The sequence below is a fragment of the Trachurus trachurus genome (genome assembly GCF_905171665.1).
Source record: "Trachurus trachurus genome assembly, chromosome: 13".
NCBI classification, from domain to species: domain Eukaryota; kingdom Metazoa; phylum Chordata; class Actinopteri; order Carangiformes; family Carangidae; genus Trachurus; species Trachurus trachurus.
Genome location: NC_139892.1, coordinates 18,154,576 through 18,172,949, shown reverse-complemented (window position 1 = coordinate 18,172,949; position 18,374 = coordinate 18,154,576). Strand labels below are relative to the sequence as shown.

Here is an 18,374-nt window from a genome sequence, read left to right as displayed (position 1 = left end):
ACCCCCCCCCCCCCCCCCTCACGACCACACAGGCTGTATTTCACAGTTTATGAGCCACAGTGTTTCAACAGGAAGTAACCTCCACTGGGTCAGACCATTGACAGTCATTACTCACCAGACCTGAGCTGCTGAGCATGATGCCAAGGTGGAGCAGCAAACAGGAAAACTGTCCTTTAATCAACAGTTCTGGGTTCAAACACGGGGCAAAGTGCCCATTAGTACCAGAGCGACTGACGGCTGCACTGCTGCCGATGACCAAGTGTGAAGAATGGATGATATTTTATTAAGCTTCTTATTTAAACTAAGATCAGGATTAGAAGCTGACACACAGGATTAGGTCATTTATCGTGCTGAAGCTGATTTGTTGACATTTTAATACTGTTTAAGATGTATCGAATCGAGTGCTCAGTGGATGTACTGCAGAGTATGGCCGGAATATATGAGTCTATAATGAATCTATATTTTAAAATCTGATGCCATCCATTATTTGCACTGTGAATATGGTGAAGTTGCTATATAAAGCCAGACTTCAAACCAAGCTCACAATCATCAGATTCTCCTTCATCCTCCGTCCTGACATCCCCTCCTTTGTGTCTCCAACCAGGGTGGTGGTGAACACCACTGGAGCTCCAGTGCTTTGGCGTTTGAACGAAGAGGGTTTCCTCCGTTCCTCCATTTTGAACGGGTCTACGATGTGGTTCCTGCAAGCTCCTGATGGGCTGGTGGTGTCAGACCACCTCCTGCCACTGGGACAGAACTACTTCCTGAGTAAGACTCCTCCATTTTCCTCATGTGGACTAGCATATGAAACTGTTTCCAATAAATATCTTATCATCTCTTCTACTTTATCATTATAAACAAAAATGATCGGAAAATTCAAGTGTAATTTAGGGTCTGCAGTAGGCCTGCAAAGTCCACATGCTATAAACCCGAGACAATGATGCTCAAGTGTCTTACTTATGACATGGTTTCATCAAGCAACAACAAGCCCACTGAAAGTGCTGTGTAATTTATGAAAAAAAATTCATTGATAGGTTGCTGTAATTGACCACTACACAAGTATAACAATCAATACTCACACTTAAACAGTTGATAGATATTTATTTCATGAAGTTTGTCATATTTAGTTAAGACAAGAATCATTATAAAACCAAAAATGAAAAAAAAAATGTTTTTAATGTTGTAGTTTTTTTAAATTGTTTTTATCATTTCATTAGTTTGATAGCTGTCCAACAACCATTAAGATGCTGAGGAGAAAACACTCTATTTCCAACTATATCCAAATAGCTCATTCACATCTGAGCATTAATGGATTTAAATGAATTGTACACGTCGTTAGGGAGGAGCACATGATATTTGTCTGTGTGAGTCAGAGATATTAGCAGATATTTGTTCTGTATTTTAATACTGAGCTTCCTACATATGGATTTTGTGGATTTTTCTTACACAAGTGCGACAAAAAAAAAGAAGTCCTTAGCTGCAGTGGCTGCTGGGGGAGGGAGGGGTGGAGCGGTGCTGGGGGGTGGGTTATGGGTATTGGAGGCTCACTCGTTGACGGAAAGGCTAGATGACCTTTGTATGTGCTCTACATACCTGATGCTGTTTCACTACGCTGCCTGTCTGCTGACCTTGACTTGTCTGTGGCAATTTGGCTTCTGTTTCATTTCATGAGAGAGACAGAGAGAGGGAGGGAGGGAGGGAGGGAGGGAGGGAGGGAGAGAGAGAGAGAGGGAGACAGAGAGAGAAGGAGAGGACATTGGGGAGTTAAATCTAAGGGGAGAGGATAATGGAGGGTAAGAGAGAACAAAAGTCAGATAAAGGGAGAGAGAGACAAGAAAGAAAAGATGGTGAGGCAGAAAAGGGATGCGAGTAGAGGACAGCGGGACAGAGGATGCAGAAGGAGGGAGGAGTGAAGGTCAAACTGCAGAAGAATGAAGACATGGTGGTTTTTCCTGTTCTTTCTGCAGCAGCGGGTCAGGCTTGGTAATAAATGAGTAACGTTTCACAAACTCAAACTTGCCTTTACACCCAGTTGCAAGTGTGCGTCATGCAGCAGCCATGAAGGTGTTGTGACCTTGCGAACACGCATGCCATGCCAGCTGGGAAAATCTGTGCATAGCATCAGTAAGCAGGGAGGAGCGGTGCAGTGACATTGCATTTCCTTCCTCACACGTCACTGTGTGCCTGGATGTGTGCGATGTCAATGTGCTTTCATGATTCAAAGGAGCCGTGACTCTGCAGGTCCGATGTTCGATGTCATTGGTCTGACAGTCATTTGTCGAGGGATGACAGAGGAGCATTCGTTGATTTTGACAGCCCCCTCTCCGATTGGCTGAGGACGGTGCTGACGTCATCAGAGTCTCGTCGTTGGTGGACTCGCAAGCTGATTGGCCTCGGATCGGGCTCTAAAAAAAATGGAAGTTAATATTCACTACGAGGCTATTTTTATCCAAGTGCTCGTGTAGCTGTCAGCTTTGAAGATATAATGAGATGTTCTGAACTTACAGACCCAGAAAGAGACAAGACGGAGAGGCACACACACACACACACACGCACTCTATTTTGGTCACAATGACGAGCTGCTTGTATCAGTTCATATAGGAGTGTATTGGTTTTTGTTTTGGTTTCTTTCTTGGTCTGTTAAGTGTACTCTTTGGGGGGGCAGGGATCGTGTAAGATCTGTTCTGCATCATACAACAAGAGTCTGTAGTAATCCATGCTAGCTGCGCTACGAGGCTGAACGCTAAATACTAAAGGCACCATGATAACCGATGATGGCTCACTATGATAATGTCAACATGCATGATGTGTACTGGGTGTAATTATCATCAATCATTAGTCAGTTAAATAAAATATTGGACAAACTGTAACCTGATGATGGTGTGTGAGGAAAGGCAATCATTTAAGTTTTAACAGTTCACCCTGAAACCAATATGAATCGCTAAAATATCATGACATTTCTTTCAGTACTGTTCCAGACAGTTAAAAAAAGAAAAGCTAGAGGATCATGAAAGTCGGAAGAATTCATCCTCAAGTCTCTCTGTTCTGTCTTTGCACTTTAGTCAAATAAAGCTCTCTAGCATTAAGTCAAATCTTCTCTCCAAAGACTTAGGGATCATCTATTTAATCTTATCTGCTAATGCAGCACCTGTCATTAAAAAGTAACTCTGTGCTACATGAATAGTTTAACAGGTCCTTAACTCAGCTCTTCTGTGGTAGGTGTGTTGCGTGTAGGCGCCCCCACGGCCCCGGAGGTCACCCTGCGTCTCAACCTGACGGTGAAGGCCAGCAGCTGCGTGGAGCCCGGCAGCAGCTTTAGTGACCCTCAGTGCTCCGGGAAGGGCAAATGTATCACACAGCCATCTGAGGTGAGGAATCAAGAGTATGAAATCTTTGAAAACAACTTTGATTATATCAAGTAAGCATTTGAGTTTAAGGGCAAATTGGCCCATTGCCATAATCCCTATAGTCTTAGCAGTAGGTTTGTTACCTTTAATTGTCGGTGCAAGCTATTATTAGAACGGTTCTGTTATTATCTCATAGCGTGGTGAATGTGCAGGTCACAACTTGTCCACCAGAGCGTTTTGGAGTTGTTGGATTGTGTATTTAATGAGTTTGATGTGGGAAACCAAGAAACCCCATGAGCCTCCATAGCGTAGCTCTGAGCAGCTCACGGCTCTGCTCTGCCGTTCTAAAAATAGCTTGCACCAACAATTAAAGGTAACGAACCTACTGCTATGATAATAGGGATTATGGCAATGGGCCAATTTGCCAAAATGTTGAACTATCCCTTTAAGTGTGGATGAAGCTGAGATTCACAGAGGAAACTAACTACCGTAGTATTGTTCTATACTTGGTTTCAGCAACCACTCACTTCGTATATTATTCTACACAGAGACTTTTACTGCAGCTGAATCATTGTGTTCAGTGGTGCAGGAGCCTTTTGATCATTATTCAAAAATGTATGGCTGAAGAAAAAAAAAAAAACCCACACTCTCCCTGTGTTTAATTTAATAGCAGAGACCAGCGCAGAGCAGAAAACAAAAGAACAAAAGCCACAGAAGTGCACAACAACACAACGCAGTACCACAAATTACAGCAGTGCAACGTGATGAAAAAGCGAGTTTTTGTTTTTGGAGGAGTTTTCATTATGGTCTTCTGCTGGTGTTCAAAAATGCCTGGTTATGATATTCGCAACCCTTAAGACAGTAATAAAAACACACTGCAGCAAATTAAGAGAAACATCCACACTAACTGTACATCCACACATGCCTCCAACTAAAAGAGCTGCTGCAGGAGTGACTCTCTCTCTGGGTTTCTCATTATCATTCCTCTCACTTTTTTGAGAAAATTGAACTGTGTCACTGCAGCTTGTTATTGCATTGTTATGTTACTGATTTGTTTTCCATGGCTCATTGGTTTGACATGTGAATTTATTGTGAGCTTATTTACGTTTGGCAGAGCACCTTCTTCTGTGAGTGTGAGGACGGCTACACTGGAATCTTCTGCGAGGAGTTTGACGCCTGTCACCACCGACCTTGTCGCAACAACGGCACCTGCACCGACGTCAGGCAGGGGGGTGAAGGACGCAACTTCACATGCAGCTGCCCTGCAGGTGCCTGTGTCCAACGTGCACTTTATTCCATTTTACATGGCCTCGGGCCCTTAGATGTGTTTATTTTAGGGCAGTGTGAGAAAATACTGTTTGACATGTGTGGAGACGTGAGGAATGAAACTCTCCCTCTTCTTTTTAGAGAATATGTAAATAAGAACAAAAGAGCAGGGAGCAGCTAATGAGAAAAAATAAAAAGGTGTTAGCAGACAATAGGCGGCTCTGTCAAATGTAGGATGTAGGATCCTGATTAGCTGCTACCATGGTTTTCTTGGAGTTTTTTTTATTTTGCATTTGATTTGAAGTTCAGGGTTAAAATATGTAATTTACCAACCTGCTTTCCTCAGTTTATATATTGTGTACATGGCTGTAAACTTACACAAAGACTGACTCATGCCAGTGTCTATTTTTAGCATATTTAATCAAAACCTGTGGCTTGAGATTTGAATGTGTGTTTGTCAGGTTATGAGGGGGAGCGCTGCCAGTTGCTGGTCGACCACTGTCTCTCTCAGCCCTGTAAAAATGGAGCCACTTGTTTCAGCAGCCTGGCGGGGCCCAGATGCTACTGTCCCGAAGGTAGGAGCCCCATCGGTGCATCCTGGAACCAGTCTCTGTGTGTTTGTTGGTGCGTCTTCAGTCCATGTGAGTGAGGCTGCCACAGAAACATGGTTTTTTGTGCCTCTGTCTGGGTTACACAAGCATTTCTACTCAGCAGCCTTTCACCAGCGTGTTGTGCTTGACAGTAAAAGAAGGGGAGGAACATGAGGTTGGCTTAAAGAATGAGGCTGAAACAAGTGTAAATCCTGCAGTGGTCCAATTCCAGTTATTGTACACTCTGTCTGCTGCGTGTTTCACAGTTGCACAGTATCTGTGCCACCAAGATTAATTCAAACCTTCCTCCTCTTTTCTAATTAGTCTTATAGCCTCAGTGACCTGCATCAGGCTCTCTGGGGAAATCTGTGGCCGCAAAACCTCTGCCGAAACAGTATTCATCTAGCGAGTAACACACACACACACACGTACTGACAACAGTGTACACACATACAGAATACAAGGTGAAAGATTAGGCAACAGTGAATTAAACAATGAAGTAACAGATGGATGTAAAACCTGGTGCCAAGCACCCAGCACCCAGTGGTCAGTCCATTGTTGATCTAGAGGAGGCCTCATTCACACAGCAACACCTGACTGTGTTGTTAATATGAAGCTGCCAAAAAAAAACAATGGCCTCCAGTGCAGTGATAGTGCAGTCATAATCCAGCGCTTGTGTGTTTATTTTCATAAAATTAGAGAGAGCAGCAGTGAAAAAAAACACACCTGCACTTCATAATTACTGTGTGGAGACTGACTGTAAAATACCTTAAGTTTATTGTCTAATGCTTTGTCAGAGGGAACTGTTTAGTTCTTGTGAGTCTGGTCGCTTTTTCGCTGTTTTGGTCGCTTTTTTTCCTCTACAAAGCTCCCCCTACAGTTTCAGAGCGAGTACTTTCACTGTTGTAAAAACTCACTGTTAAGCCCCCTCCCTCCCCCCCGGACATATGCATCTGTTTTCAACGAAGCCGGCAAAAAGGCAATCCATAAAGCAATGTCTACCGAGGTGGGTAACTTTGACAAACGGATTACCAGTGTTTTAGTGCCATAGAGCAGTCTAGCAGGCCATTTGGCCAAGAGACCCCAGGTGGAGGGCAGAAAGAGCCTCCATTCTCCCTGTAACAAGTCATTTAACCAGCACAATTACTCTGAAGTTGTTTAATTAAAGGACAATTTCAGGCAAATAGTTTCCTAGTATTTTAGATCTAAAGTAATGAATCTGAAGATTTTCTTTTTAATTGCTCCTGTTCTGCGGTTCTCGCGAAGTCCCGCGGGATCTTGCGAAGTCTCGTGCGAGAGTCGAGTTGACCATCTCAGTATGTTTACAGGTCGTCTGAAACTCCCATTTGTTTAACAACAAAGGAATATCACCTCAGAGCCACGACGTTTTCGTAGCAGTAGGAGTAAGTCTGGATATTGTTTATTCTGCCTGTGAACATACTGAGCGCGTCAACTTGACTGTCACACAAGACTTTGTATTACAGCTCTGTTTACAAACATGTTGGCTTTCCTGAAGTAAACAAACCCCTCGGTGTATGTTGGAATAGCCATCTGACGCTGTCTGTGGAAAAAAAATGCAGTTTTGTGGGATGTAAACAGCCTCAACAGCGTAAAATCGGTCTGCTCCCATCATACACTGCTGTGGCAATGTGGGGACAGACAGAACTACTGCAAAACAGGAGCAATTTCGAAGAAAATCTTTAGATTCAGTCTTTTAGACGTGAAATATTAGGAAACTACAGCTCCAGGTTGAAATTTTGGAATTGTCCTTTAAGGTAAAAATCTTGCATAGTTCCTCTTTAAGGCATTTGAATATTTGAATACTATTGTTGATAGCCTACTGTGATGAGTCAAAATATCTGCTGTGAAAAGGGACTACAACATCACATATACCATTACACAACAGTACAAGACAGAAAGTATAAAAAAGTATTTGTCAGTACACGTCGCTGTCGCTGAGAGCAGGATGAATTTCACATTAAAGCCGCCACAGCAGTTTGGCATTAATACTCAGGAGTGATTATCAATAGAGCTTCACCGACAACTCAAAATGGGGAATCCATAGAAAAGGATACTGCAGTGTTGAACACACTGTTTAACAAGTTATCAATCAATAACCTGAATGCTGAACAATGTTCATACACTCCTCCAGTTAATATCAGGTTGCAGATGTGGTTTAAGTGTTTAAATGACTGCCACAAATCAGCACCGTGTCTCATTGTCTGGTTAATATCAGACATACTTTTTATAACATTAATGTGAGACTCTATGTCATGCCTCCAGTGTGACAGAAACAAGGTTGTGTGTAGCTTGTGTAGAGAAACACAGATATGAAGAGAAAGGAGTGTCCACTGATGAACATATCAGATGAGGAGGATTTCAACACAACCACTGGGAAAATAATCAGATATAGAAGAAATGCCTTTTCATCCAGAATGGTGCTTTTTAACATGGAAAATCCTTTTATAGTAATGTAAAGTGTCCAAGGGCAAGTGTTTTTGAAAACTCTCCAAGTCCGAGACTGCTTTATGTGTCCTTTGTGTAAAATCTTTCATTGTGTAGAATATGGAGCGAGAACAAGAGGACGAGACAAAAAGTCTGTTAAAAGAATAGATCTGTTTTTCTCTGTTGCCCCAGCATCCATTTCCCACAGGACCAAGACCATGATGTTTGGAGAAGTCACAAGTTTTTTTTTCTGTTTTCTTTTGTTCATGTTTGTTAGGGACTGAAACAGTAGAAATGGTTTACAATAGATGATAATGAAGACTTTGTCTGTTCAACCATCACTGGCTGCCCTCCTCCCTCTGTGCGAGATATTGCCAACACTGGCTACATTTCCAGAGCCAGAAATATTGTAAAGGACTGTTCACACCCTCTTCTCACCTGTTGGACCAGTCGTCCTCTGGCAGGTGCTGCAGATCATTCAAAACTCTGAACAATTTATTTCCGAAAGCCATTTGCACTCTTGTTATTGCACTTGTGTTGATTAACACAATCATGCAAAAATGAAAGCAATTAGTTTACACAGAGGACACAAAGTCCCATTTTTGCATGCAGCTTAGTGCTTAGCCAGGATCTCCCCTCCCAACGCCGTAAATCACCACTGAGTTTTCTTGCAGTGTTCCTGTACAGACACAAGCAATAAATGAAATAACTGATGGCAAGACAACGGTAGCATCTATTATCAGAGAGATATAAACTCTGCAAACACTTGGCCAACGATGTCAGAAAAAGCTGAATATTTATTTTGGGCACAGCGATATTTCAGCCTTCAGGGACAGGTAGAGAAGGAAAAACCATCAGATTTATAGTCTGAAAACTTAACCTGCAGTTTTTTTAGGATCCCTATATAACCCGTTTTTCAGTACTTTTAACACTTTTTCAAAATTGTTAACGCACGACACACCTACAACACACAATTGCAGTTAATTTCATACTCAGAATCACTAAACACTAAAAGACACACATTTTCAAAATACAAGAATACACCGACACTATTCACCAAATCTTCCAAAACACTAACACACGTTGTCTTCCAACAGAAACATTTTGTCAGTCACAGCACAATGTCATAAAAAACATTCCCATTTTACCGATGAGCTCACTACTGTAAGTAAAGTAAGTAAGTAAATTTAATATATATAGCACTTTTCATAAATAAAATCACAAAGTGCTTTACAACAAGGATCAAATGCAATAAAATACAGATATCACAACAAAATAGACATAATGGCACAAATACAGGTAACTTCACAGAACATCCAGAACATCAACATCAGTAGAAAGCCTGTCTAAAAAGACACTGTATAGTCCTCTACATTTAACTCCAGGGAGAAGTACGGTGATGAGTTATTTCAGACATAACCAGATACTTGAAGGTATAAGAGTACTCATACTGCCATCAACTTGGCCCATGTGGTCAAGCTCAACAAAGCAAACTGAACTGGCACTGAAGCTATGAAATAGCCTCTAGCAGCTACCATAAGCCTGTACATTGTTTACCTCACATACTACAATACATAATAGAAACTATGAATAAACACTTCCCATTCAAAATGAAACATTCATTATGGAAAAGTTTATCACAATGGTCTCGGGTTGGTTTCCAATGTCTAGTTTAATCTCTGATGCATTCACTCCTACATGAAAACCATTCGTAGTATGAATTTTATGAATGTGCTCTGATTCCTCAACAGAGAATACCACACTGATATGAAGTGTACGTTATCATCCTCTTCTACACACTGACAGAAGAGAAAGTGTGAGTGTCAGCACTGGGACTGCCTCCAGTCAGAACAAGCTGGGCGATGGGGGGAAATGAGGGGGCAAGCTAATTTTAAACTGCTCACTCTTTTTAATGTTGGCAAGTTTGAACGCCAGCAGCATAAACTGGGACATCAGCCAAGTCTCATGTCCATATGTGTGTTTGCACATCTTTAGATGAATATGTGAACATAAACTGAAAGACGCAGAGGGAGAAATTTAGCTTCAGACATTGAGCTTTTTTTTTTTTTTTAAGTTAGAATCTAAATACAGAGGAAAGCAGGGGATTAAACCATGGCAGAACAAATACAAATCACGAAATTAAATTTATGCCAGAGCTTGTGTGAGCGTGCGAGCGTGGGCTTGTATCTGTGTGTTTGCAAGCGGGTATAAAAAAAAAAAGGGTGAGAAAGAGAGGGGAGCTCGGAGGGAGGCAGAGGAGTTAAAAGGGAGAGGAGTGAAAAAAGAAGAGAGGATGAAGGAGAGCGAGGCAGTGGACACAGAGGGAGCGAAGAAGAGAGAGAGAGAGAGAGAGAGAGCTTTGGGTGAGATATTCCCCTGACTGCTGCAGATTACTCCTGTCTCTCTGCCGCTGAATGATAAATGTCCTCCTCACACAGTGAAATAAAGTCTTGCAGATCAATGGAGGCTTGAGAGGGATCTCTTCATTAGCTCAATGGAGGGTGCACTCCGGTGTAGTCAGCACTGGGATTTACCACTACTGTTACTGTAAATCAGAGCACCCACACACACACACACACACACTGTATCACAGCAAGCTATGTGCGCGTACACAACAGTGAGTGTTTCTCCGCGCCGCTGCAGCAGCACCGTGGCGGTTCTCATGGGAGGTGAAGGCAGAGGGGAGGAGAGGGGGTGAAGAGAGGAGCTTATTTTTAGAGGGGAAGGGAAGGTGAGAGAAGCAGAGGCTCACGAGATAATGAGAGGAGGTGAAGAAGAAATCAGTGGCCTCATCACACGAGCAGTCACCCACAAAAGGGAAATGGACGTGCACAGGTGCTGTTGCCTAGAGAGCGCGGCGAAAACACATCCACCGTCTGCCAAACAGACACTGCTATAACACAATAGTTAGACATTCATGTCAGAAGCAAAAAGTAATTGATGTTGAGGTGCTTTCGCTCTGAAAGAGATAAAGGAAAGAACATTAAAATTGCTGGAGGTGGTGATTTTGGTTGGTAGCTGATGAGGGAATTAAACCATTTCCTGTCTGTCGCTATTATCTTTAATTACTGCTGTTACTCTTCTTAAAACTGCTTCTACAAAAACTGCACAACTAACAGCAACAGTTCCAAAAAAAAAAAAAACTCACCACAGGCTGTGTTGCATGCAGGTCTTTCTGTGTGCAGCTAAACCCACAGAAAGAAAATCTTTGTGTGCATTAAGAGGTGGTCTCAGTGGGCTGAAGAGTGGGTGCAATTTCATGCCATAATGGATGTAACATAGCACACTGCACCACCTGATTTGCATAAAGCCAACCCCTGCTGTGCCCCGCTGCCCACCTCTTTGCCTCTAGGTTCAACTGAAGCCACGAAAACACCGGAAAGTTGAGTTTCAGCTGACTTTGGCCTGGAAAACTGGCACCCAAGCTTCGTGCTTAGTCTGGTCTTATAGATAAGGACACATTTTCAGTGTGTGATTTTGACTAATGGTTGATTAATGTTTGGCTATTTGCAGTATTTCCATCCATCCGGAAATTGTGTTTCCTTCCAGATATAGTGAATGAACCGTTTTGTCTTTATCACTATTTCCTTTTTCTTTCCCTTTCTGTCCTTCCTCCTCTGTCCCTCCCCCCTGCTGCAGGATACCAGGGTGCTACATGTGAGCAGAAGGTGGATCCGTGCGCCTCCGGCCCCTGTCACAATAACGGGACGTGCTACGCCCAGGGCCCCGGCCCCCTGGGGTTCGGCTGCACCTGCACAGCAGGTTTCACCGGCCCCACGTGTGCCCAGCTGGTGGACTTCTGTGCCCTGAACCCCTGTGCCCATGGGGTCTGCCGCAGTGTAGGCAACAGCTACAGGTGTCTGTGTGTCCCAGGTGAGCTGCGGCGTCAGACAACCTGGTGATGACTGATGCTTTTAATACAGACTTAGGGCACTGCTAACCTCTGATGTCCTGGTGCTGCACAGAACCAAATTTAGCCAAAGTCAGTCAGAGTTGGGACAGCTCACCTCATCTGACTGGTTTTTGAACAGAATCCAAATAAAAAAGAGAGAATTATTTATAGAATTAGTGAATTATAAGAGCACAGGCACATACAGGCCCTCCCTCCCTCCCACCTACCAGGGAAGCCACTTTTCACCTCCTGTTTCAGTTGCAGTCATTTAGTTACATTTATTTTCTTGCAGCTAAAACATCCATCATCCATTTGTTTTAAAGCAGATGCTACTTTGTGTATTCGGAAAATGAGACGGTAAATGTGTTCTAAAGTTCCTGACACAGCCGATCCACACATAAATAAAAAAGAGTAAGAAACCTATACATCATTTTATTTAAAAAAAACAATAATGAAACCTGTGGTGAAAGGTATGTTTAAGGTAAGCAGAGTGTCTCTGCTTTGGCAGAAAAAAAAGATCGTAGACCTCACATAATGTGAATATATAATATGATAAATCCATTCAGCCTAGAATTTTTATTACAATGTATGTTGACAAGGGCAAGAATGAACAGAGAAAAATAAAACATGATCAGACTTTGTAATAGGGAAGTCTAATAACAGATGCATCAAACAGAAGCTGCGGTTTTAGGTCCTATTGAACTTGTGCTCGATACACTAGTTCAGAAATCCATCCACGTCCTTTGGAAACCTTCTGAATCCAAACATTGCCTCTAAGACCTCCTCTAAATCTGGCTTTACAACCTGCGCATAAAAGTTAGTGAAAACTAAAAACAGGGGGCGGTAGTGGCTCAGGCATCGGAGGAGCAGTAAGTGTGCTGTGGCTGAATGATGAGTCATTGTTAGACATGATGATCGTAGCACTGGTGCTGATGCCTCTGTGGTGCAATCAATTGAGTGGAATGATGACTTATCATTATCCAGTGTCTAGCAATTACCTCGCTAGGATGGTGCAATAGATGATTTTGCCAGTGGCACACAAACATAATTTGACTCTGCCCTTCCTGCTCTCTCTTTATAGCCTTTGGAATCAATTAGAGATTTGAAATGTTGTTTTTCCAAACATATGCTCCAAAAAAAACCCAAAACCCCCAAAACAAAACCTGAATATTTAAACGAACAATAACAGAGTTTTCCCAGGGTTTTTTTTTACAGGTCTCTGAAGCTGTCTTGATTTTGGGGGGTTGGTGGTTGGGGGGTTTGGTATATTCAAATCAGTTTAAAGTTGAATGGGCTTTATGCACAGCTCCACTACTTCCTGAAATAAACCAGCTCCTTTATTTCCTGTCTTACATTATTGGACCAACTGATTAATCCAGGTGTGTTTGACCTCACAACAATGGTCAGGCACACCTGGATTAATCAGTTGGTCCAATAATGTAAGACAGGAAATAAAGGAGCTGGTTTATTTCAGGAAGTAGTGGAGCTGTGCATAAAGCCCATTAAGTCTTGTTATTGTTTTGTGAAAGCAGTTCAACTGCTCAGCCTACATAATTCAGCAAGACTTGTCATGTCCTAAAGAAAAGTCAAGACTTGGTATGTTTGAATCAGAACACAATTAAATATTTGATGTGACACTCCAAATTTGTTTTGTAGATTAAACTAGACGAGAGGAGTTGCTGGTTTGTTTTTATATTTATTTTAGTCACTAGGAAAAATGCTGAATGTTAACTTTAGTTCAGGACTGCATCTTTTTTACATGAAAGTTTCTATTGATCAGCATTTTCTATCAGAAAATGACATGACCTAAATTTGTGTCTAACTAGCTTCAGTGGCTAATGTATTTTATGTAGCTAACTTTTTTACTTTGAGAACAGGCTTTATAATCTTCTCTCTATCTATTATTTATTTTCTTCTATTCTATTTCCATTCCTTTTGCCATCGTACCTTTCCTTCTAAAATTAAGCCACCTCCTCTTAAATTCTTTCTCTCTCTCATCGTCATTTTAACATTTATAATTAAGCCATAACACTTTACTCTTTTCATTTTGCTGCATACAAACACACAGTGCCTAAGCCTTTCTCTGCTACAGAAAACCCTAAAGAGTTATTGCATGAGTTGATAATCCCTCCATATTTCATGGTCTTCATGTTTATTCATATGCTTTAACTGTTGCTGAGTCCTGGTGCAGCGCGGCCGGGCAACCGCTGTTTTCCAATTGTTCCGATATTGCACCTTTTTCTTCACTGCATCCTCAGTCTTTCTTTCTTTCTTTCTTTCTTTCTTTCTTTCTTTCTTTCTTTCTTTCTTTGTATTTCTGTTTTGCATTTCTTTCATTTTTTCCCCTTCCGCCTGTCCCTTTGTCCTTCCTCGTCTTTATCTTCCTGCCGTTTACCTCACTTCATTTCCCTCTCATCCGCTGTTGTCTGGTTGCCATGGTGAGACCTTGCAAGTATGTGGGAGTGCGTGTGTGTATGTATGTGTGTGCATATGGCTCCCAATCCACTGTCTGGGTCTGTGGCTATGCTGGACGGGTAGATGCCACCATCCAATCAAATGTCTCCACTCAGAGACCTCCAGTCTAATGCGATTGGTGAATTTGGTGAATTGTAATTAGCATCCCAGACATTACACTGAACACACACACACACACACAAGTGTTTTGGACCAGAGTTGACCTTTTCTTCACCTCATCAGAATGCCAGCTGGTGTCTGAGGTGTGTGTGTCCGTCCGTATGCTGCATATGATCATTTGCATCTCAGTGTCTGAGTGTATGAACACGTGACTACATTAGTTTCGCATGGCTGTCTATCTTGTATAACTGTGTAGATGTGTGTGAGGGGTTGTGTAAATGCCTCCCAACCATCGCAGAGGAAGCTGCTGGGGGGGCTGATACATAGAAGGATCTGTCCTGCAGTTTCCTGAAATCCAGCTCATGTGAGATGCTGCCAGCCCTCAGACAGCAGACAGAGTCTTGGAAAGGCACTTGACATTTTACTGGCATTTCACAGAGAGGACCCTCGAGGTTCTAACCGGGCTCCTCATTAATTCCCATTCTCTCCTTCCCCAAACACACGTTATCTGACTGTGGCCCAGTGAGGTTTTGTTGAAACTTGGACTGGGACTGGGACCCAACAGAGAAATTCACTAAGTCAAAATGGGAGCAGAGCTAATGAAAACAGATTGCTACACTAGTCGTAGAGGGACTCAAGAGACATAGACCCTCTGGTGGTTTTGGGCGTACGGCACAGTTATACAAAGTGTAGTGGTTCTGTTGGGAGTGTGAGCAGGTAAGGTACATCAAATATTTGATCATTCATGGACACATATTACAATTGTTGGTCTTATTTACTGTAGTAAAAACTTACTGCCACTCACTTTATCTTCCTGTCCTTTACCTGTGCTACTAAAGCTGTATCAGCATAACAAGCTGAAACAGGTGGCATTTCCTTTTACATGTATTATATTACCCATTGTTTTGTTGTTTTTTTTATGTTGTTTTCATGAATTATTATTGGTGAGAAACAGAAGAAGAGACATGATTGTCTGACTGACCATGTTAGGAGATGTTGCCAGCTCATTCTGCCTCAGTACACAGCTGCCATCCAATGGAAAACCCAGTGCACTGCATGTCATTTGACCTCAGGCCCATTCCCATCAGAGATGAGTCGTTAAGTACTGGTCTTACAACATATTCATACATTTACAGTCCTCATGCTCATCATTCACTTCAAATCATAGTAGTACTATATATGATATCAAATCATTCCCCTTTGAATGTCAGGTGCATAATTATGATAGATCAGGCAGGCCTATCTCTTTATCTTCTACACACAATCTGATCAATGAAGAAGGCACTTCCGATAGATGAAGGTCATGGCTGCACTGATGTGACGTGATGGTGTGAATTGTGAATGAGAGGAAAGGCCGAGGTTAAACAAAAATGTCATTTGTGATAAAATCAAGTTTACTGTTTGCTGCTGCAAAAATAGCAACAGCTATTATGCACAGGCATGCATACTTTTTCTGTCTTTCATGTTGTATTCTTTGAAGGCTCTAGGATTAATATAGTGTATGTATCTGTGTGTCTGATAAAGGCTACCATGGCTTGTACTGTGAGGAGGAGTACAATGAGTGTCTGTCTGCCCCGTGCCAGAACTACGCCACCTGCAGGGATCTTATCAATGCCTACGAGTGTGTCTGCACACCACAGTTTGAAGGTAAGTGTGTGCGCTTGTGAGTATTTGATTTTTTATTTTAACTTTTACACAAATGTCTGTATATAATCCTTGCTTCTACGTGTTTACAGTAAATGTAAAGATAAAGCATTACTAAAAGAGACAAATATGTTGTTATGATCTTTTGATTTGAAGTGTAGTTCGGAAGGGCAAAAGGAAGAAAGGAAGTAGTAGACTTAGCTCCTTCAATTATAGTTTTCTGTGTGTGTGTGTGTGTGTGTGTGTGTGTGTGTGTGTGTGTGTGTGTGTGTGTGTGTGTGTGTGTGTGTGTGTGTGTGTGTGTGCGCGCGCGCAGGCAGACACTGTGAAATCTACAAGGATCCATGTCTGAAGATGCATTGCCAGAATGGAGGCCGCTGTGAGAACACAGGACTCAACACTTCCTGTGCCTGCCCACCTGGATACCTGGGTGAGCACCGCTACAATAATCAGCCTGACAACCATCAGACTACCTGCCTATGTTCATGCCTCATAATAAAGTAGAACCTTACTGTACAGTATGTGTGTGTATGTATATGTGTATATATATACAGCGGGGAAAATAAGTATTGAACACGTCAACATTTTTCTCAGAAAATATTTCTAATAGAGCTATTGACATGAAATTTTCACCAGATGTCGGCATCAACCCAAGTAATGCACACATACAAAGAAATTCGAACATTAATGTCCATAAATTAAGTTATGTGTAATAAAGTGAAATGACACAGGGAATAAGTATTGAACACATGAAGAAAAGGAGGGGCAAAAAGGTATGGAAAGCCAAGAAAGCAGCTGGAGTTTGTCAGTATTTAGAATGTGATCCTGTCTCCTATCAGTGCAAAGTAATATCTGCTGGTTTAGTCCTGATTGATGCCTTTTAAAAAGGTTTCTCACCACCAAGGTGTCAGACAATAAGTATTGCATGATAGGTAATAGCAAAGAGCTGTCTAAGAGCTGTCTAAAGACCTACGCAACCAAAGATTTCAGACAGAAGAGTCAAAACAATAATCAGAAGGGTTCCCTAACAGTCCAGGACCACTGGTGGAGAGCTTCAGACAGACCTGGGATCAGCGGGTACAGTTGTTTGAAAGAAAACAATAAGTAATGCACTCAACCGCCATGGCCTCCATGCACACGCACCATGCAAGACATGGAGGCCATGGCGGGTGAGTGCATTACTTATTGTCGCGCCGAGTTGTCACGAGCTGCAACACGAGTTTACTCAAGTAAGGAAAACAAATTTGATTGGTCGTTATCGAGCGGGCGGGATATTCAAAGCTTGGGGCGAGCCCGAGCTCCGTGTGTGTGTGCGTGTCTCAGACGTTTGAATGACGGATTACGGATCCAATATCAGTGGCTGATGAATCGTGTACAGGCTGACGTATAATCCGTGCGCCTGCATTATTCAATGCGAAAAAAAAATACCTCACTTTCATCCCGGATTTACTCAAAAATATAATTTTGCACAAAGTTTGGCCTACATCGTCTGAAAGATGAGATCACATTAATTTTATGATCCAGAGTGGGCTCAAATTCAATTGTCTTTTCTGTACACCTTTAAAATGTTACCAAATGAATAGAAAGATGAGAGTTTCTGAGGAGATGGTGTTTCTGATACTGACACATAACAATTCTGTTTTCTTTGTAAACCCTAAAGTGTTTGAAAACAACTGTCAGGCGTCAAAACACTGTAACACATCCGCCTCAGTTTCTGCTCTTAGCTTCCCTGCTCTAGTCAATACTGAATGAAACCGTAACTGTCCACTCAGGGGAGAAGTGCGAAGTCAACATCAATGAGTGTGAGAGCAACCCCTGTCACCATGGAGGCACCTGCATCGACCAACCGAATAGCTTCTTCTGTCACTGTCCACACGGGTGGGTCGGGCCCAACTGTGAGATCCGTAAGTCAGCCTGTCAGAAAAGATCTGTTCAGCAATCAATTCAAACTGAGACAAGTGGAAAGCTGAATGTGTGTATGTGTGTGTGTCAGACCTCCAGTGGAAGCCGGCACACACCGAGGACACCCTGACCAACATGCCCCGCCACTCCCTCTACATCATCATCGGAGCGCTGTGTGTGGCCTTCGTCCTCATGCTCATCATCCTCATCGTGGGAATCTGCCGCATCAGCCGCATTGAGTACCAGGGCTCGTCACGCCACGCCTACCAGGAGTTCTACAACTGCCGCAGCATCGACAGCGAGTTCAGCAACGCCATCGCCTCCATCCGCCACGCCAGGTCAGTTACAGGTTTAGTTTGTACATTTATTTTGCATTAACACTGTATATCTAACTATAAGTTACTGAGGTGAGGGATCCAGTGGCTTTTAAGCTAAAAACCAGGGTATCTTGGCCTTTACTGCATGAATGTATATTTATTTGATGATATTCTGTCTTTTGTGAACCCCTTTAACTTTATAGAACCACTGTATAAACTAACACTAATCCCACGTATTGTGTCTAATGTACAATTGATATACAGTTGGTGTTTATACTTTCTTAGATTTGGCAAGAAGTCCAGGCCTGCCATGTACGATGCCACTCCCATCGCCTATGAAGACTACAGTCCTGATGACAAGCCTCTGGTTACCCTCATCAAGACAAAGGATTTGTAA

The 18,374-nt window shown here is 42.4% G+C and overlaps 1 protein-coding gene across 1 annotated transcript in view; it reads left to right on the top strand.

Annotated features, from left to right (window-relative positions):
* Positions 1-18,374, top strand: part of dner (delta/notch-like EGF repeat containing) — a gene marked incomplete at both ends in the record, with an annotated part of 54,969 nt that extends 36,595 nt beyond the window's left edge. Inside the window, 10 exons of the mRNA XM_083984437.1 lie at positions 605-768; positions 3,220-3,368; positions 4,462-4,615; positions 5,075-5,188; positions 11,288-11,521; positions 15,639-15,765; positions 16,079-16,188; positions 17,531-17,662; positions 17,752-17,998; positions 18,263-18,374. Coding sequence (XP_083840563.1) covers positions 605-768; positions 3,220-3,368; positions 4,462-4,615; positions 5,075-5,188; positions 11,288-11,521; positions 15,639-15,765; positions 16,079-16,188; positions 17,531-17,662; positions 17,752-17,998; positions 18,263-18,374 — 1,543 coding nt within the window. The remainder of the gene's footprint in view (positions 1-604; positions 769-3,219; positions 3,369-4,461; positions 4,616-5,074; positions 5,189-11,287; positions 11,522-15,638; positions 15,766-16,078; positions 16,189-17,530; positions 17,663-17,751; positions 17,999-18,262) is intronic.